This window comes from Protopterus annectens, chromosome 5.part0 (genome assembly GCF_019279795.1).
Source record: "Protopterus annectens isolate FY-2018-M chromosome 5.part0, PAN1.0, whole genome shotgun sequence".
NCBI classification, from domain to species: Eukaryota; Metazoa; Chordata; order Ceratodontiformes; family Protopteridae; genus Protopterus; species Protopterus annectens.
The window spans coordinates 254,922,678-254,944,869 of NC_056735.1; the positions used below are offsets into that span (position 1 = coordinate 254,922,678).

Here is a 22,192-nt window from a genome sequence, read left to right on the forward strand (position 1 = left end):
GGGGTATCTTACATGAAAAATCTGCACTGGTTGAGTTTTTATTTGAATCTAGAAAAGAAGCTACTGTTAAAAAAAAGACATTATTAGTAGGGCAAATAAATTACTGCACGATAACTATATGAATCAGAAAGTCAGAAATGATTGGGAAGAGAGATTAAATAAGCAATTCACAAAAACAATGGGAGGAGGACATATGTATGGTTCCCAAACATGCAACAAAATATACCAGATTTAGTATTTTTGCCTGGAAGTGTTTGCATACATACTTTTGCAGCCCAAGCAGACTTCAAATAATTTTTCCTCAGGTAGATGGCAAATATTGTAGGTGTAATGGGGAAGAAAGAGGTACTTGGAAGCATATGCTCTTGGAGTGTAATGAGTTGGCAGACTTTAAAAAATTCCCTACAGAGTACTCTGTCATGAATATGGGGATAGTAAAATGAGTGTTAACAAAGGAAATTGATCCTTTTGAGCTGGGATAATGGTTCTGAATTGCCTACACATAGCAATGCCTTATGTTTAATTCTGGCAGCTGCCAAAAAAGCAACTACTAGAAAATGAAAATTAAAGTCTAAACCAACTATACTTTAAGTACTGAAGATTGTAACAGATATAAAAAACAGGAGAAGGGATCTTTAGAAAAGGGTAGGAGTAAATTACATAAAAAAATGGAAATTGTGGGAACAATGCATGCAGAAAAATATTTTGGGAAAGGAATGAGGTTTAAGAGAAGGCAGGAACTGAACAATTTGTGTAACACTGCATTGATTATATCGTATAGAACAACATGCGTGATGTATAATGTTTGTAAATGTGAACTTGTTAATATGGTTTGTTTATGATAATTCAATAAAATATTTAAAAAAGAAAGTGCACAGAAGACTGATTCATATTAATATGTTTAAATGTCATGGGCATAAGCTTTCAAATATGCTCCTTGATTAGAATGCACATCAGGTCACCCACAGAGAAGAGTATCTGACCTAGCATACTGACCCATTTCTCACTGATCTTCCTGTGAACCACAGTGTCTTCCAGTGACCCCCTACCTGGGGTAACTGCCTTTAAACAAATTATTTGCACACATACACAAGTCTCAGGAAAAAGCTAACAGAATTCTTAAATTTATCATAGCTTTCTCTGTAGCACGGTAGCACTGCCACCATTCTGGAACTGGCCAGGGCCTCCAGTTACTTGACAGTCTTAATTAAGCCAAAACCAAAATCTTTCACATTTATATTTTCACTGGTAATAGGACCAAACAATATAGATTACTGGAAATGGGAACCTACAGCTTAGTAGAAAATAAATTATAACCTTCCTTTCACAAAGCAAAAATACTATGTACATAATAAAGAGCAGATACAAAATCTTAACAGTGAATAAACTTTACATAAGCACCAATTAAACAGTACAGTTACTGGTTACATGTGCAAAGGAATGAAAAAGTGCAAATGGAAAAAATCAGTTATGCTGGAAAGAGTCAATAAAGAAAATCCATACTAAAGTCAGAAAGTATTCAAGACACAAGACACCTTTCTCAGGTGTCGCTAAGTTCTTCCAAGGGAAAACAAGAAAGAACAAAACAAGCTCACATTATTATGCATTTCGATTCCCCAGCTGTGCTCTAAGGCTTCATTACATCATTCCATCTAGAAAAAAGCATTACATCTGTTTTCCCTTAGTAGTTTTGCTTTTCCACAACAAAAGTTAACTGGTCTGAAATCTTACTCCTGTAACCATTTGCTTTATATGCATTCAATTTGTTGTTACTTGCTGTGTTAAATCCCAGGCTGAGTCTGAAACTGATTGTTTACTGGGATAGAACACCGATCAGACTAACATGAATGAATAAATAACCAAAGTTCATGCATTACTCTAGACACAAATGAGGTGCCTCAGCCAGTAAGAAATTCTTGGGAGTATTCCTACTCTAAAGCAGCATAACTGTACTTTTTTTTGCTATGTACTTTGCATTCACGTTTCATAGGTGTACTGTCTCAGAAAAATTTGATGCATAATAAAGAATTAACAGGATATATATATATATATATATATATATATATATATATATATATATATATATATATGCCCTTTACCTGGACTTTATAAATTGACCTATGATATGCCTTGCCATTCTCTCAAATGGGGCTTCCACGAAAGGCAATGATGTCAGAGAACTCAAACCATGGGCTAAAGTGCTTTCATTGATATTCATGGCAATTTACACAAAAACTTTGTTTTTCATAAGAGCAGACAAGTATAGTCCAAATAAAAACCTTCCTTCGGTCGTATCCATTCCTAAATGACCACTCAAAATATGGGAACATCTTACCTTCATCAAAAAGATTTCTAAAAGGTCATGGACTAATAAGCTCAATATCCATTCTTTACATTTTGTTGCCCTGTAGAACAGGGCCATTTCACAGTTCAAAGTATAGGTTTGCAGTGAGACTTTCTGTTCCACTGTTATCACATCTACTCTCACAACTTTCTCTACCTTTACTCAGTATATTGTCTTTCCAGTGGGTCTTCTTGAAAATTACATAGTTTATCTGAAGGTCAGTCAAGTCAGCATTACTTTAATCAGTACTAAGAAATGAGGATGTGGACTCTCTTCGTATAAATATAAGCAAAGGTTTCCCATTCATCTGGGTCATCTTTTACAAAAGTTTACTAACAAAATCACTTTCTTCTGCCATGGGAACTGGCAATTTACTTCCTCTTCTGCACTAGATATCTTGCTTTTGTTTACTATTAGAGCCCTGGTTCTTGTTCTGACTGGTTCTCTGCTTTAGTTTAAGACTCCGTTAAAGCTTCCTGATTCCTTCTTCAGTAGGAGATCAATTTTCTGTAACCATTTGAAATGCTGGGACCTGCTGGATTGGGTCCTGAAATATGGAAATGAATAGCCAAAACAAGAGTGGGTCCTAAAATATGGAAAATGAATGGCCAAAACAATGGACTTTCATACAACTAAGACTGAGATGTCATTTCTTGGAACATTCCCTTTTCTCTGAAGTATGGTTATCTCAGAGTTGGCATATATAAGTTTGGGGTGTGTGCAATCAATTTTAAAAATTTGCTCTTTTCCAGTGTTTCTGTTTTTTTGTTTTTGTGGAGGGGGGTACTTGTCGGCACTCGGCATTTTGAGTGCTGACATATCAATATAGAGTCTAACTTTTCTCAGCCTCAATTTCCACCTACTTATATTGATGCATTCTTAACCATAGCCCTTCTTTAACACGTTTCTACTTTTCTATCCTTTATTACTTTAACAACTGGAGTATTTTGGTAAGACTGACACCTGTTAAGCTAAGTACTGAGCAGTATATCTGGTTCATCATCACAGATATCTGCTGTTGAAGACTGAGCAAGTGCTGGTCATTGGCTGCATCTTTTCCTTAAAGAGCTGTAGAAGACTTCACCAAAGCCTCAATTAACTTTTCCATTTTGAATATATATATATATATTATACACATACATATATATATATGCGGGTCTACTTCTAATGACCGAAACGCCGATTCGCCGACAGTGAAATCACCGACGGCAGAAAACCGACAACACACAAACCCGACAACGCGAAACACCGAACACCATAACACCGACACACTACACGTAAACAACACAGTACACTACAACACATATCCACTAGCCCTAACCCAAACCCTAACCCTAAGGTCCGACACTACCGCACACTCTCCCTACCTGCACCCTAACCCTAACTCACTTACACACCCCGAACCCCAAGCTCCGACACTACCGCACACTCTCCCTACCTGCACCCTAACCCTAACTCACTTACACACCCCGAACCCCAAGCTCCGACACTACAGCACACTCTCCCTACCTGCACCCTAACCCTAACTCACTTACACACCCCGAACCCCAAGCTCCGACACTACCGCACACTCACCTATCACACACCCTAACCCTACATCCCTGAGTATTGCACACTTACCTGTCCGCTCCCTACTCCTAAATCCCTCACTATCGCATACTTACCAGGTCGCGCTTACACATTCCCCTTGTCGGTCTTCCGTCTGTCGGGATTCGAGCATGTCGGTCAACTGCGTTGTCGGTCGTTTCGTGTCGGTGATTTCACTGTCGGCGAATCGGCGTTTCGGTCATTAGAAGTAGACCCATATATGCACACACATACATACATATATAATTTACTAAATCAGTTTTGCGAGAAATGACGAAAACGTGCACACCATTTGCTCACAACAACTAATGCAGTAATGGCAAATTCCACATTATCCAACTTACCTGGATGTTTGGAGATGTCCTACAAATGTTTCGCAGGGGGGCAAGTCCCCATGCACCTCCACACCCCCTGCAAATTATATATCCTAATTCTGAGATTACACTACAATGAGGAAAAAGGTACTTTTCCCAATCCCTAATGTAATGAAATCCAACTGTAAACAGCGAAGATTTGCACTCGCAATTTTAAACTTTTGCACCTTTACCTTTGACCTTTTGAAAGGCATTAAGGTAAGTGTCAAACATTTGATAGTAAACATACATATACACACACACATGCACACATTTACATATATATATATATATATATATATATATATATATATATATATATATATTGTTGTGTCTTTCAGCTTTTCCCGGCTAGGGGTTGCCACAGCGGAACTCCAGTCCACTAATGATTGGCAGTAGATTTTTACGTGCCGAGTTGCCAGCCCTGACACACAACCTTCCACGAAGGTACACCCATTCACTCAAGTCTCTACACAGAAGACGCTCTTTCTGAAAATCGAACCGGACAACGTCTTACTGTGAGGCGACAACGCTACCGCAGCACCACCACCGCAGTACATTATATATATATATATATATATATATATATATATATATATATATATATATATATATATATACACACACACACACACACACACACACATACACACACACAATATACATACAACCATATCTATATCTATATATATATATATATATATATATATATTTTATATATATATATATATATATATATATATATATATATATATATATATATATATAAATATGCACATACATATTACATATAATACACACACATACACACACAGCCAAATGACTACCTCAAATTAGCAGCTGATGTCATGTTACCCAGTTTCAATAAGGATCAACAGATTTATCACCAAACAGTATGTACCTAAAATGTGGAAATCCTGCTATGTAATTCCACTCCATAAAAAAGGCTTCCTCACTAGAACTATGTAACTATAGGCCAATATCTATACTATCCCCTCTTTCTAAAATCTTAAAAAAGTGCATCCATTCGCAACTAATGCAACACCCACTATCCAATAAGTTCCTTTCCAACACGCAACACGGATTTAGATCAGGTCATAGTACCACCAGTGCACTCCTCAAATTTACCAGTAATTTTAACCAGCTAAAAAACAACGACCAAATGGTTGCCTTGATATTTCTCGACATGTCAAAGACTTTTGAGACAGTGTCCCATGAACAACTCTTACATGAGCTAGTGTCACTTGACATATCTAAAACCTCTCTAATCTTGTTCCAAAATTACCTATATGACCGTTGTCAAACAGTCAAATGGCAAGATTACCTCTCCTTCCCACTTCCCATTGCAGTAGATGTTCCACAAGGTTCAATTCCTGGGACTCTGCTTTTCACAGTTCTGACCAATAACCTGCACAAAGCTACTAACCTTGCTTCCATCATACAATATGCACATGACTCCACTGTCATTCGCTCCGCACCTACTCTAAAACAATTACATGATGATGCCCAAAAATCTTTTAATGCCATCGAGTCTTTCTCAGAAAAATACCAGCTCATCCTTAATGCCAACAAAACCAAACTAATGCTGTTTCCTAACTAATCTCACAGAACAAATTTGCACCACCAGGACTTTACAATCACCTCATCCAATCAAACTCTAATCAACCCACCTCAGAAACCAAGCTACTAGGTATCAGTCTAGATAAGTTCAAATTTGACATACACACACCCCTCACCATCAAAAACACCCACGTTAAATTAGGTTCCCTTTACAGAATAAAGTCTTTCTTAACCAACTCTTCCAGACAAGCTATAGCCAGGACCCACCTACTATCCACTCTATTCTATGCCTCCTCTATATTTACTAATCTCAAAAAATCAGACTTAAGCAAACTTGCATCATGCTACCAAAAGAGAGCCAGATTTGCCAATAACCTGCCCCACAGAACCCAGCATTGTCTTGCTCTAAAACAACACAAATGGCTAGAGCTGCCAAACCTACTAACCTTAAACCAACTTACCATGGCCATTTCCATTATTTACCAATCTGACAAATGTCTATCCCTACTTGATCTAGTACAAATCCACCTCAATAGCAGGAATCCTTGGAAAAATTAATACTCAGATGCAAAATCCAAAAACAGCTTTGGAGACTCACTATATCCCAACTATGTAACTATATCTTGCCCCCCCCCAAAAAAAACATACTAAATAGAGCAAACCTAACGCACTTCAAAAAAAACTGCTCAATTCCCACCTAGATGACAACTGGTTATGCTCCTGCTCCACACCAGGCTGAACCTTTTCTACCCTCCTCCCTCTCCCTTCCTGCTCTTTACTTTCACTATAACTCTTTGCTTACTGAATACCCTTATTTTCTCCCATCCTCACCCTCTCTCCTTCTACTCTCCACTTTCACTACACCTCTGTTTGTTTACTGAACCTATAGCATTGTAAGTAGAACAACGTTAAACATAACAATTTACAGTACCAAACAGGCATCTATGAGACACTATATTAATACTCATACTGTCTCGCTGTAAACGATACTGATTCATATGATTTTTTGTTACTACATGTAACTGCCAAAATATGTGTTATGATGTGATCCTGTGAGCTTTGTTACGAACTTGAACTGTGATAATATGCGATTTATTACTATAATTTCTCTATTTGTTTCATTACGTTTAAAATACTGTATTACACTGTTAATATGTGGAGCTTTTCACCCAGGGCCTCCACTGAAAATGGGCAACTTGCCCAGTCGGACTTCCCCAGTAAACAAATGTTAAATAAATAAATATTTTACACACAAACTCAGATCTCATAACAGAAGGGAAGAAGACTAACTTCCTTACCACTGTCCACACAACTACCAACCACATCACCATACTACAAGACAAACCTGAAAAACAATAAAATGAGCACTACAAGCAATCCAAAATTAAGCAAATCATTCTTAGATTTACCAACCCAGTCTTACCTTCAATGAATCCAGTAGAAAAACGTACAAATGAAACACAAACTGCAGTTTAGTGAGTTCAGGTCAGATGAAATTAAAGTCTTTACCCCCCCCCCCCCCCCCCCCACACACACACACACACACACAGTGCATGCAAAACTGCAAAAGGAAAACAAAGTTTAAGCATTCATGTTACTACACAGCTACTAGGACTGTCCATCAAGTGATCTCTGACTGGTGCACACAATCTACTCAACTGAGTAAAAATAAGTTAAACTATTTGGACTACCAGGCAAAGACTTGCTGTAATATTTGACATTAGTAATGCTGTACCTAGCAGAAACTACACCAATGTTCATCACATTCATGAAATGAACTGGTGCAGAAACAGAAATCGGAACAAATAACTGTCATAGAACTACCTAAGGCAGGATGCCTCTAAAATAAACTGTTCAGTGTTTCATCCCTTGGAAATCTGCCAGATGAAGGGATTTAAGGTGGACATTTCATTGTGTTGTTGAAAGGACATGAAACTTTCACCTCTTAGGCAGCAGCAAATAATCCAGGGAATTCAGCACAGTACACTAGAAAAATATTCTTTCCTTGGTACATGGAACTGACTGAAAAATGGGCTGAAAGAAACTTTGTTCTGAGCTCACTTTTAATTAATATACACGGATGCATATTTCCATCATATACAACTGATTAACTACTCCTTACAGGATGCTGGAAACAGCATCACAAGATGAACAGAATAAAAGAGCAAATTAATTCAGAAAATATACACTACATTATGTGGTAAGCAGCAAGGAATCACACAGAAGATTGTTCATCTAAAAAAGGAACTTCACCTCTTATTAGGCTGACGGTACTAAATTTGTAGATTTCAACAGTAGTGAGATTTTGTTTATTACTACACTGTGGTCAAGTTATTTTTTTAACAAGATGTGTGTTCATGTCTTGCTCCTTTAACCATTTAAATGTATGTATTTTTGTTATACAGCTAAGGGCTCAATGAAATGCAAAAGGTAAAGACTCAATACGAAGGAAGACAGTCTACTTGGCTGAAGATTTGTTTCACTGCAGTCTTTTGTTTACTGAAATCTTAAATTAAAGCTGCTCTTAACTAAAGAGTTTCTACATAAATATTTAAGTGTGTATGCGTAACATGCAAAAACTCTCTAACGCTTGTAAAAGTCTATACCTTTCAGGCTGTTGACTCCAGCACTGTCCACGTTCCTGTTACTATTACCAATTACATTTGGCCCCAAACTTGCCACAACAGAATTTTCTGAATAGCAGACTACAACACTCCATCAGTGGCGTGGCTAAATGTCTTCTCCGTTTCCCCTTACCTAGTCCTCCCAATAAAGCTGGAACTGCTTTGCCCCAGGTTCCCTCTTATTATGCAAGTGCATGTTTGCACTCTGTTTCAATTTTCCAGAATGACTACATTCACTTTGAAATATCAGTGCCAAATTCTACACACACAAAAAAAAAAAACAATCTCACCCTCATCAGTAGTTCAATGCCTCCATGAGATGAATATTTTAAATAAAAGCTTCTAACTTGCTCGCTTGGTTTCTACCATGTTGTACTGGATTATTTTCATTTTTTTGTTAAACCACTACCTTGGCATACTTGTGCTGCTTCATCTGCGTCTTTACTCAAGTGTTGTACATCATTCAAAACACAGTATTTATAAATATTCTCCTTCTCTACACTGCAACTGATGTATAGATTCTACAAAAGTGTTTCTGGAACTCTGGTGAAGATGCACTTTTGTGCATACATGTAATGACCGACTTCCATCACAGTACTATGCAAGAGACTTTAGTACATATGCTGCAGAAATAAATGTGAAATATTCAACTACAATAACACGTGGTTTACCAAAACTGACTAAAGCCTACAAAATACTCTTTCAAAGTTTATAATAGGCAAGCAGTGTTTCCTGCTGGGCGAGCCACTGACCTCTGGACAACTTCATTGCTGTGAGACTATGCATCTGTTCATTCAAAGTGCCAAGGCACCCTCAAGGGCTTTAAATGCATCTACCAGGTTACTTCTCTTGAGAGTATTCATATTACTTTCTTCGCAGAATCTCTTCACATCTTCTAGCACATACTTCATACCATTTTAAATGTGATCTTATGGACAGCCTCAGTCCTATGCTCCTGTAAAAATGGGGCCGCAAGAATGGAATGCAGCAAATTCAAAAGGCCACTAGTGCCTGCTGCAATAATCTGGGCAGTAAGCATTACTGAATAAATGCTGGAAAATGCAGGAAAAAAAATCTTTCTTACAAAACCAACCAATTTTATACGACGGAGGAAAAGAAGCATTGCTAGAACAAATAAAAGATCAATCATACTGTCTCAGTGCTTTATGAAGACCATCAACTAGCTAATCGAGACAAATATTTTATATCAACAATATATCAAGGAATACAGTACTTGTCCATCACCACACTAGTCTCACGGCAGTCTCATACAGTTTCACTGTCATGAGGGTGTCCTCCATGGTCTTGTTCACAAGTGTATTGATGCTGGATACAAAGAAATTCACTGCTCCCAGAAGTGTTTCACCATTCTTACACAACAGTTTCTGAGTTTCTGCATTATAGCCAAACTCCTCCTACCAAGATGGAAAGAAATGAACAGTGCACATAAAAGTTAACTGATAATCTGTGTGCTTGCCTAGTATGAAATCAGTTTTGGCTTTAAAAAGTACAGTTGTCACTTACCATAACTGTAAATGTTCAAGTAGATCAATGTTGCAGTACTGTTTCTTGGGTCTTCCTGCCATGCAGAAGTCAGGGACTGGGTCCAACTTCCAGTGTCTTTACATCATCCCTAGCAGACAGATGCCTGCAGACAGATATTTGGTGGTCAGGGTATAAAAGGGGTCTTCACTGTTGCCATCTTCAGGTCTTTCTAGGTGGTGAACAGCACTCTGATGCCTGAGGACAGCATGACCCTACCAGATGTCACAGCTTTATACAAGGAAAGGAGATAATCCAACCATGGAGTATTAACAGAAGTATGGGGATGATGATGGGTAATAACTACCAACCCACCACCCAGAATGGGGGAGAGGCTAACAGACACAGGGGAAGGAGGGTGGGAGTTTGTACTGCAACACTAATCTACTTAAACATCGACAATTACGAAAAGCCAGATAACTGTACTATGTTCTTCATAGTCAATGTTGCAGTACTGAATCCTGAAAGGACTCCCAAAGTTACAAACTTGATGGCAGGCTGTCTGATGGCCCCTGAGAAAGCAGGATCTGCAGGACGGCAAAAGGAAACCTGGCCCTCACCATGGAGGTGTTGCTTAAATAGAAGAGTTTAGTAAGTGTGTGGAAGATGTTCATGTGGAAGCTTCCAGGCTAGCCTGGGTACGGATACTCTTATGAAAGGCAATTGCGTCTACCCTGTGTCTGGTGGAGTAAGCCCTGAAATGGGCTGGTACAGGCTTACCAAAATGGGAAGAACAGAAAGTGATGCAGTTGGCTATCCATTTAGAAATAGTCTGTTTGGATACAGGTCTGCTTTATTTACCTTCTGCAAAGGCCACTAACATTTGATCTACCCTATCATAGAACTTTGGCCCACCTAGGTAATACCTGATCTGTCAGTGTACATCCAGGGAATGTAGTACTCGCAGAGCTTTACTATGTGGGTTTGGAAAGATCATCTGTAAGTACATGGCTTGATTCAAGGAGGGTTATGATATTAAGTTGGGCATAAAAGAAGGGTTAGTTCTGAGGGTTACCTTGTCCCTGTGAAACACAATGAAGGGTTCCTTACATATCAGGGCTTGTAGCTCCGAGATCTGCCGAGTTGAGGTGGTGACTATCAGTACAGTGGTCTTCCACGTTAGCATCTTTAAAGTAGATGAAGGTGGTAAAGTATTTTTTTTCTAATACATAGTTTAGATCTCAGGTGGGGAAAGTGTTTCTTCTGGAAGGCCTGAGATATAAGACTCCATTTTAGGAATTGTTTCAAGTGGGGGTGAAAAAAGATAGGTGGAGCAATTCAGACAGGTGGCAGAAGCATGTACCTTAATACTGGAATAAGAATGGCCCACAATTTCAAACACTAGGTTAATGTCCGCATGAGGATGACTGATATTCTTGTCCTTGCACCAGAAAGAAAACCTTTTCATTTGGATGTGTGCGATTTTCTGGTGGTCAGTTTTTTTGCCTCTCTCAAAATACACAGCACTTCTGTACGGTACCGGTCATTATTTGGGGTCAAAAGTCAATCCTCCATGCAGCTAGTTTGGGAGTGGTCAGGTGATGATGAATGACAGACCTCTTTAGCTGAGTGAGATCACTTTTGGGGAGAATGTAACATCTCCCCATAATGAGTCAACAGGAGGGAGAACCAATGCTGCCTTGGCCAGAAGGGGGCTATGAGTACTTTTCTCAGCCTCTCTGACCTTACTTTCATCAGTACCCTGGGAATCAAGGGTAGTGGTGAAAAGGCATATAGGAAGAGGTCTGTCCATTTGAAGGAGAAGATGTTCACACTTCACATCCCTGCTTGTTGGATTCTGGAGAAGAACCTTTGCATATGTCTGTTTTGCTGAGGGGTGAAAAGGTCTATACTGGGGTGACCCCATTGCCATGTGAGATCCAGGAAAATAAGAAGTTATGTACACACCATAAAGCCTCACATGCGTTATCCACTTTTATTCTCTCTCAACTAATGGGATTTGGATCCCAGACTCGGATCCGACTCGGCCATTTCTACCAGATCATCGGATCCTAGAAATCTCAAGCTCTTCCCTTTACCCACAATGCCCTGCCAAACTAAAGTTTCAGAAGACCCAGAAAAAATACAGCAGAAAAGTCATCCCTCTGATACAGCAGTTAACAGCTTCCCAACTCATCAGCTGATCAGGTTAAAACAGACTTACCTACGCCGATCAGTAGTTTTAAACTCTTTCTGAGACCCCCCATACATTCCAAGGCCAGCTGAGAAATATAATTCCTCCAACACATCCTGAGTCAGCAGTAGGTCTCGGTCTCTCTCTCTCACTGGGCTGTTGCTGCTACAACTCTTGTTAAAGGTGGCAAGGGAACATCCTCAAATGGTGCTCAAATTAGCTCAGCTGTCTACTCTCGAGCAAAAAAAAAAAAAAAAAAAATTACAATATTTTATGGTACTTGGACTGCTGCACTTCTCATTTTTCAATGCATATTAAGCCAAGCTACCCGTGAAAAAAATCTCACTTTTCCTGTCTGTATCTCATCCATTCAATCACGTCCCCAAACTCAATCACAGACAAGGATAAAGCTGCATACTAACTGGTAAACACAGGTTCTTTGGAACACTCAGCTCTCACTTCCCTACCACTGTTAGGTATAATACTTGCAGTAGTCACCTCTGCATCAATCTTTTGGTCAGCCTCCTGATCCCCTGTACAGTAATTCATGAACGAGATCTCAAGATACATAAACTCCATCCACCTGAAACAGCTACTTCCTGCAGAGTCTCTTGTGGGAAAGAAATCCAACCTTTGATCTGGAAGTGTTGATTTATATTCTGATTCACACACAGCAGTAAATCACTCCAGTGGACACTGGAGATCACAGTGACTCAATGCAAGCAAAGATTCAACCTTCATGTCTACAAACTGGATAATCTTCAGATTTCTGGTACTGCCCATGAAAAGGAAACAGGTGGGGAGACAAGATACTTTTGCTATAGTGCTACACTCTCTGACAATGTATTCAAATGAATGCCAATAATTTATCCTCAACTGTCACTCATGAAATGCAGAGACTCAATGGCACTGATGGAGCATTTTTGCAAAATATTTCTGAGTTCACAGTCATATGCCTTCAAGTCCAAAAAAAAAAACAGGAAAAAGTACTGGCTAACTCCCATAATTCCTACAATATCTGTCCAAGGGCAAACAGCCAATCCACTGTTCTACAGACAAGATGCAACCTGCACTGACTTCTGAAAAAGAAGCTCAGCTACTGGTTGAAAACTTCTTTCCAGAGTTATGACATACTTCTGAAGGTAATCTGACTCTTCCCTCATTCTCCTTTTTGAAAATATGGACCATCAGACAGCTATACTGTCTGTCAATAGAGAAATCCTGCCTCAACCTTCCCAGAAATGCTGAAAAAGCTCATTAATGACAACACAGAAAAAAGTCTAGCATACTTTCAGTACTTCTGGATAGATCTCCCACCCCCGACTGCCTTGCTACAGTGACCACATCTACAGAAATGGATACAGAACCACTGTCTGGTTCTGGCACTGTCTCTGTAGAGCAGGCCATACCCACCAAATTCAGGTGATCCTAAAAGTGTGGATATATTTTAAAACAAAATTCTCTTTAACCATAAATTAGTGAACTGTAATGCCTTCATTTATTTTTTCATTCATTCATTTTTCTGACAACTGCTTTATCCTATTCAAGGTTAAAGAGGAAATGGGGTCTGTGGTGGCACTCGGTGCACATTACGGCAGGGAAGTAATCAACTGCCTACGCAGCCATATTGGTTGAAATGGGCATCGTGAGGCAATATTGTAATTGTCTTATGTTTACTGACAACTAACTAATTTAAGTGACATACTGTGTGAAAGATGTATTATACACTGTTACTGGAGGAAAAGCACTTGATTAAAGCCATTACAAACAGCAAACAGAGTGTCAGTAAACAAATAACAAACAGTGTCAGTAACACAACACCACACTATAAGTGTACACAATATAGACCAGTCATATTGCTTAGGTTATATGACATATAGCGATATATGTGAAGTATAATGTTTATGTTAATATAGTTTGATCACTTGTGACATCGTGTTTGGAAAGAAAAAAAAGTAACCTACCTACACCACAAAGGTCTCCAAAACGGAACCGGAGAAACACGCACCTCAGCCACCTTGCTATCATTCAACTCAGGCAGCACCCAACATGTACTGTACATCACACTGTCACCGCTCAAGAGACTGTAAGGCAACCCCCCCCCCCCCACACACACACACACAACCCAATCTCCCAGACACAGGTGACTCCTTAGTGTGACACAATGATGAACCACTCAACAGTCATGGACATGCAGTTCCAGACCATTGAGAGCACACCAACAGCAGAGTTTCAACACCTGCCTTGCGTTCATGCTCACCTCACTAGACAAATGGTACTAAAGGCACTGGACCTCCACCATGTCCAACTTACCAATAACAACCACCCATTATCATATAGTTAACTATAGGACACCCTCTGTGTTCCCCATGACCAATACCTCCTATCAGACAAGTATGCTGTCTCCATGTATATAGTCAGACTCCATTCTCCTAAACAACCTCAACTACCCATCCATCCACTGAGAGATTTGTATATCCTCAGTCATGTATGGTCAGAAATTTCTAGGATTCATTAATACAAACTCTCTGAACCAGTCAGTCAGCACCCCAACTAGGGAAGAAAATAAATCTGCACTTGGTCCTCATCAATTTGGGACAGCTCTGCTCTCCACTAGTAAATGTTTCCCTAGTCAAACTGGACCACAATGACACACATTCACTTTAAGACTGAAGCCAGAAGAATCTTCAAATACCTCAGTATTCAGAGATTATGCAAAAGCTAATCTACTAAACGTAAGTGAAGACCTGGATGAATTCAATACCCCCCCCCCAATCTAATGACCCCACTGCATATATAGAATAATTAACTACCAAATTATATGCATATGTGAATAAACCAAATATAAACAGGCTCTACAGTAAATGAAGAAACACACTGTATGCAATAATAAATACAAGTCTCACGATGTCAAAAATGCTCTTGCTAAACTTAACGAGGAACTCCAGGTCTGTGATCAAATAAATCAAAGGTAGCAATAAGGTAAAAATAACCAGTAAGGCAAAAGCCAATCATAAAACTTTCTTTAACTGTATTAGAAATATAACAGACAATATCAAACACTGCAAAGAACTATTGAGGATAAGAAAGAAATTATGTATTGTTACTATTATGCAAAAAGCCCAGAATTTCCAGACACAAAATATACAAAGATTAAGAGAGAAATTAAGAAGAATGAACAATACTTCCTCAAGAAATACTGTCAGAAGCCTCAAGTAAAATGTGTGTTCATTAATACAACAGATTTGTGAAAAAACAGTATATAGACCAAGAAACTTTGATCTGTTTGGAAAAAGAAGCATCTGAGGAAGTAAGAAAATATAAACAACAAAACCTAGAGATTTTTGAAAAGTATAAAGAAATATGGACAAGGGAAAGAGTGAGATTTGATATAGTGCAATATTTATGCAAAGGTGAAAGGCAAATTAATCAATATAAAGAAAGCAGCCTGAAAGATATTCAAACAGAAATACAGCCAAAGGCATCCAGATATAGAAAGTTTCACAATAAAAAATAATATCGCAAAGAGGGAATGTAGAAAATAAGATTAGTAAAGTAAAAGTAAAAAAAAAATAGATGCTGAACTTATGGAGTGCCTGCGAAGTGAAGGATGTGGTGTAGAAGGTCTAACACAGGTTACATCACAGCATGATGGAATGAATCCCCAAAGTAAGGAGACACGGGAAGATCAGGAGACATCTGAAAAAATATGGACATGGGAAAGAAAAAGAGATTTAATATGGTGTAATACATACGCAAAGAAGAAAGCAAAACTAATCAATACAAAAAGAGCAGCACCAAAGATATTTGAAGAGAAATACAGGCAAAAGAATCCGGACATGGAAAAATTTACAATACAAAAAATAAGAAAATAAAGAGGAAAAGGAGATTAGTAATGAAGAAGTTAAAGAAACAGAAACTGAAGTTATGGAGTATCTGCAAAGTGAAGGATTCAGTGTAGAAAATCTAATTCGGAAATCAACACATCAGGATAGAGCAATGGACATCCAAATTAAGGGGAAACCAGTGGAATGGGAAAGAATTGTTCAGGTGCTATATGAAGATATTTTGGAGCCTTCCACAGTAAACCAGTATAAGCATTCACTTGAAGCCGGACAGCAAGGGAAGGAACAGGAAACTGTGGAAACTCTGATACAGTCAATGTTGAGGACTGATAGGATAATGATTTGCCATATGACAGAGCAACGGATGGTACAGGATGAAATTGGAGAGGATGCGCCACAGGAAGATTCTATAGAATGCACACAGGAAATGGAAAACAAGGGATGTGCCCTCAGTTTGGAAGAAAATGAGCTAAGAGAATATTTGCTTGATTTAACAGAGATAGACATATTAAGATCAATGAAATAGACTGCAGAAGGTCAATAAAACTCAAAAAGTCAGAAGTTTGATAAAATAAATGAATACAGTAATTAGGACAGTCCACAGAGATCCATGTGCTATAACAGAAGTAAACAAGATTTATTACTGTGCAGCTAAATTAATAACTGAAAAAGTTCTACCACAAGAACATAGGGTAGTGAGGGAAAGGAAGGGGAGAGATCGAATACCATCATGGAAGTATTGAATAGAGAAAACTATAAAGCAATTGAGACAAGAAGTGTCAATGTTAGAAAAGTCTAGAAGAGGGAACAGATCAACAAAAATACTTAGAAAGATAGACGTGATAAAAGCAATGTGCAGTATTAGAAAAGATCAGGATCTATCATGTACTATCACAAATAAATTAAAAATCTCAGCACAGGAGGAAAAACTTAGAAGATACACAGATGAAAAGTAGAAAATAAGCAATTTAATGATGACCCAAAAAAGTCTTGAAAGAGAATTGGGAAACCAGGTAAAAGGAATTGAAAGAACGCCCAAAAAAGAAGAACTAGATATATTAACATCTATACATGCACAAAAACGATCTCACAGAAAAGGCACAAATCACTTTAGCTCAAACACACCTCCTATCAACACTTACTTATGCCACACCTATCCTAACCCACACTAAAAAATCAGATCTGGTTAAGTTAGAAGCATGTTACAACAAAATAGCTAAATATACCAATAATTCCCCCTTTAGAACACATCACTGCCAAGTACTAAAAGAAATTAAATGGCTGGAATTTCCTAACCTACTATCTTACCAACAACTCACCTATGCCTTTAACATCAGAAAGCACCCAGACAAAACTCCAGCCCTCAGTAATCTAATAACCTCCCACTCTTCCAGTCGCCCTCTACGCTCTTCCAATAAACCCCTACTCAGTGTTACTACTGCTAACAACACTGCAGGAAAAAGCCCTATATTCCCACATCATAGCCAAAAAATGGAACAATCTCCCCAGCAATATAACCTCCACAACAAAAAATGCAAACTTCAAACAATCACTCAAATCTCATCTCAGGACAACTTGGATTTGCCCATGTATCACATGACAATCCCTATACTTTCTTCTATAAATCTACTCCAGTCTAAATATCACACTATATCTATGCACATTGATCTCCTATCAATCTACTCCAGTCTAAATACCACACTATATCTAGGCACATTGACACACTGACTCATCACATATCATAGTGTTCTTTTGCTCCCTTCTATACATACTTACTACATCTGTAAGCAGTTCTTACTACCTTTGTAAAACTATCGCAAACTGTACCTTTTGTCCTGCAGAATCCAGGTAACTACTGGAAGCCAAACTCTGAAAAATATCTGTCTAAACCCATTCATTGAACCCTTGTACTATTTCTCAAAACATCTTAGTCTTGTGGTGCAAGTTTTAACTATAGTTAAAGTAAGAATAACTCTACTTGCAAATACATTTTTCACTATTACCTGTTTTTGTATGAAGATCTCAAATTGTATAAATGTATGTATATCTGTAATTGTATAAATGTCTTCTTAATTGTGGAGCTTTTCTCCCTGGGCCTCCACTGAAAATGGACCTGGTCCAGCTGGATTTTCCCGGTTAACAAATGTAAAATAAATAATTTTGGAGAAGTACTTATGAGGATCCTGTGGAACATAAAGTGCGAAATGGATAGAAGTAAAAGAAAATAAGAAGTTTAAAGGTGAAGGGTATGAAAGGGAATGAACTAACAGCCAGAGAGATTAAAACAAAGTTAAGAAAAGCCTCTAATTGAAAATCCCAGGCCCAGATGCAGTACCTAACTTCTGGTTAAAAGTATTAACATCTTTGCACGAAGATTTAGCCATGAGTAAGAACTACTTATATGCACACCCTGAACAGATACCAACCTGGCCAACAACAGGAAAAACAATGTTCCTACTTAGGAGTGAACCTGTAAGCTACTCTAAAAATTACAGACCAATAAGTTGCCTTCTGACGATGTATAAACTATACACTGGAATTGATGCTGACAGAGTTTGCAGTCATTTAGAAGAAAACTTAATTATGGCAATAGAACAAAAGGGCAATAAAAGAAAGTCATATGGAACAAAAGATCATTTGTTGTTAAATAAAGTCATAGTGGAGAACTGTAAAAAGGGGAAGAATCCAAGTATGGCATGGATTGACTATAAAAAAAGCATTTGATAGTATCCCACATTCACGGATAAAAAGAGTGCTTAATTTTTTTTAAGATACACCCTATACTGATTGACTACATTACAGTGCCCATGAAACAGTGTCAGACCACTTTGCAATTAAGCCATTAAAAAGGACAAATTATTATTCCAGGGATAAAAATTCAAAGGGCGATATTCCAAGGTGACTCTGTCACCACTGCTATTCTTTCTTTCCCTTAACCCATTAAGCTGTCTACTTAACAGCTTAGGCCATGGTTATAATTTGGCTCCTAGAAAACAACAAAGTATAAAGACTTCTCATCTTCTCTTTGTCGATTATTTAAAACAGTGCCCATGAAACAGTGTCAGACCACTTTGCAATTAAGCCATTAAAAAGGACAAATTATTATTCCAGGGATAAAAATTCAAAGGGGGATGTTCCAAGGTGACTGTCACCACTGCTATTCTTTCTTGCCCTTAACCCATTAAGCTGTCTACTTAACAGCTTAGGCCATGGTTATAATTTGGCTCCTAGAAAACAACAAAGTAAAGACTTCTCATCTTCTCTTTGTCGATTATTTAAAACTGTATAGCTCATTAGATGAGGAACTGAAAGTACAACTGCAAGTTGTCAAAATTTTTTCAGATGATACAAGAATGTCACTTGGTCTTGATAAATGTGCAAAAGCAACCTTTAAAGCAGGAAAGCGGCAGCACCAAGAAAACCTCAGCCTGGGAAAGGAATGTAATATAAAAGAACTTGAGCAAGTGGGAGTGTATAAATATCTGGGAACTGATGAAGGGACAACATGAACAAATGTGAACAAAACTTGGTAAGGAATACTTTAGAAGACTTTAATCCTAAAAACAGCATTGGCACCTAGCAACAAAATTCAAGCTATAATCCAATTTGCTCTTCCTGTCCTAACTTACAGTTTTGGAGTGACTGACTGGCCCCAAAACGTGTTGGATAGATTAGACAGGAAAACAAGGATGCTTCATGCTCACCAAATGATTTAAAAAATCAGAGCATATCAAGATCATATATTCCCTATTCCGAAAGAAGGATGGGCATCCGTGAAACTGATTACATGTATAGCTCTGCAATCGTGGAACTGCACAGATATCTGCTGACCTCACAAGACCCAAATGTAATGAAAGTTTTGAAACATGAGGAGAATAAAGCTAAGATGACTTCCCTGCTTAGTCTAGAAGAACCATATCGGTATCAGGCAGGAATGGAAATCAAACCAGAAGTAGATACAAATCAGGCAGCAACTGAATGTGCCAAAAAACAAAAGAAACAATATAAGGTGAAGGACCAGATGAGAAGGGAAGAAATGTGGAAAATGCATAAATATAGTTGCAAGTATAGAAAACTTTTGGAAGAAGCCCATGTTGATCAGGATCGAATGCAGGAATGGTTAAGGAGAGGCAAATTCAAACCAAGAGATGAAAGGTTAATATTGGTGGCCCAAGAAAGTGGGCTACGTACACGTTGGTTTATAAGGTCCACTGAACATGCAGGAGAAACAGACAAATGTAGGTTTTGTAAAACAGAATTGGAAACAGTTGCACACCATTGCTGGCTGTAACATACTAATGGCAGAGGGACTGTATGCTGAAAGGCACAATAATGTGGCAAGACTGTTGCACCGGGGATTCTGCAAACATTTTGGTACTGAAGTGGCTGAAAAACACTGGAAATATAAGCCACAAAGTATCATAGAAAATGATGAAGTTTACATCACATGGGATCACCCATTACCAACAGTTCAAAAGACAGATGCTAGGAAACCAGATACAGTGGTCCATGAAAAGAAAACAAAAGTAGCACTGGTCACTTAAATCGCCACACCCAGTGACTACAGTGTCTTGCATACAGAGAGACACAAAGTCATAAAATATCAGGTTTTGCAGGCAGAAACAAGAGCAATGTGGAAGAAAGATACCCAGACAGTTCCAACAGTATTAGGAGCAATGGATCCTATAAAAAAGTATCCACAAACGTATTTAGGTATGTTACCAATATATGTAACACTGTACGAATTGCAGGAGGAGTCATTACTGGGCACATTGCTGGTGCAGCGAGAAGCACTTCTGGCTGACATCAAAGATTGAAACGATACTAATTTCATGAACTTTAATCGTACTTTGACTTAGGAATGGGGTCCATTCCCGTCATGGTATAGACACCCAAAAGACTTGGAGAAATTAAAAGCTAATAGTAAATGGCATAATATACTCAGACTCTGAGGACATAACCAGTTTACTAGAAGATTTAACTCCAACTTCACCCCCCCACCCCCACCTTTCCAGATCACATATTCACATCTAAGCACTTTCCAATGCCAAGAACATTGCTTCTATGGGGTCAGATAATACAGCAGAATATCTACTGGCCAGCCTGAAACTAGACCATTCAAGTCCCCTACATACACTATTCATTATCATCCTCCAATAAGGCTTTATGATGGACAAATGGAGGACAATAGTCATTCCCCTGCACAAAGGTGGGGTGTCAATGGATCAGCATAATTACAGATCCACAAGTCCGACCAGTCTCAAATGTAAGGCTAAGAAAATGATTAATATGAAAACATAAAATATGGACACAGCTAAACTATAAACTCTTGACCCATGTTAGTTCAGTTTTATCAAGGGGCAGATCCTGCCTGCTTAACCATGTCAACTTCTTTGAAAAGGATGAGGGGAAAAACAGTATACACTGCATATTTAGACCTTGCAGAGACATTCAGCACCATCCCATCCCACACACTGGTATTGTTGATAAAATTTCCAAGACAAATGCTAATCCCTATGTAATTCACTGGATAGCAAACTGACTCACAAACAGAACTCAAAAGATTAGGGTAGGTAACTTTATCTCCTCCAAAACACCTGTCACTAGTAGTGTACCCCAAGGTTCAGTGACTGGGGGACTCCTCTTTGGCATCTACTTCTTTTAGATTACATATAATGTTAAAATTTTAACAGGTGATGATGTTTCCAGACGACTGTAAACTCTGTGCTATCAAACTCTGTAGAAGACACCCAAGATCCTCCAAGAGGGCCTTTCCCAAGCAAATATATTGCGTCAAAACCTTGGACTAAAGCTAAATGCCAGAAAATGTAAAATAGTCCCCTCTGGCAAGCATGATCTGTAACTATCACATAGACAACAAACACCTGAAGTGATTGACCCTGTCGTTAGGGACCTGGGAATCTAAGTGGAGAGCAAACTGTCCTTAGATCATCATGTACAAGTGCTTTTTCACTGCACAACTTATTAATAAGAATATGTTGTGTGGGTCCAGGGATATGATCATTCCCCTTTATTTTTCACTAATAAGGCTGATTACTGCACATAATGCCCCTTAGTATGTACCTGTCCAAACACTGGACACAACCTGAGCAACCACAATGCTTTCTCACCAAAAAAAATCAAGGGCCGAAATCATAAAAACTATACTCACCATCTCAAAGCCTTTCCCTCTTCTCAGTATC

General features: G+C 38.5%; 1 protein-coding gene across 1 annotated transcript in view; it reads right to left on the reverse strand.

Moving 5' to 3' along the window:
• ARFIP2 (ADP ribosylation factor interacting protein 2) overlaps positions 1–22,192 on the reverse strand; it is a gene marked incomplete in the record, with an annotated part of 1,173,031 nt that overhangs the window by 135,871 nt on the left and 1,014,968 nt on the right. Inside the window, 1 exon segment of the mRNA XM_044072222.1 lies at positions 9,728–9,883. Coding sequence (XP_043928157.1) covers positions 9,728–9,883 — 156 coding nt within the window.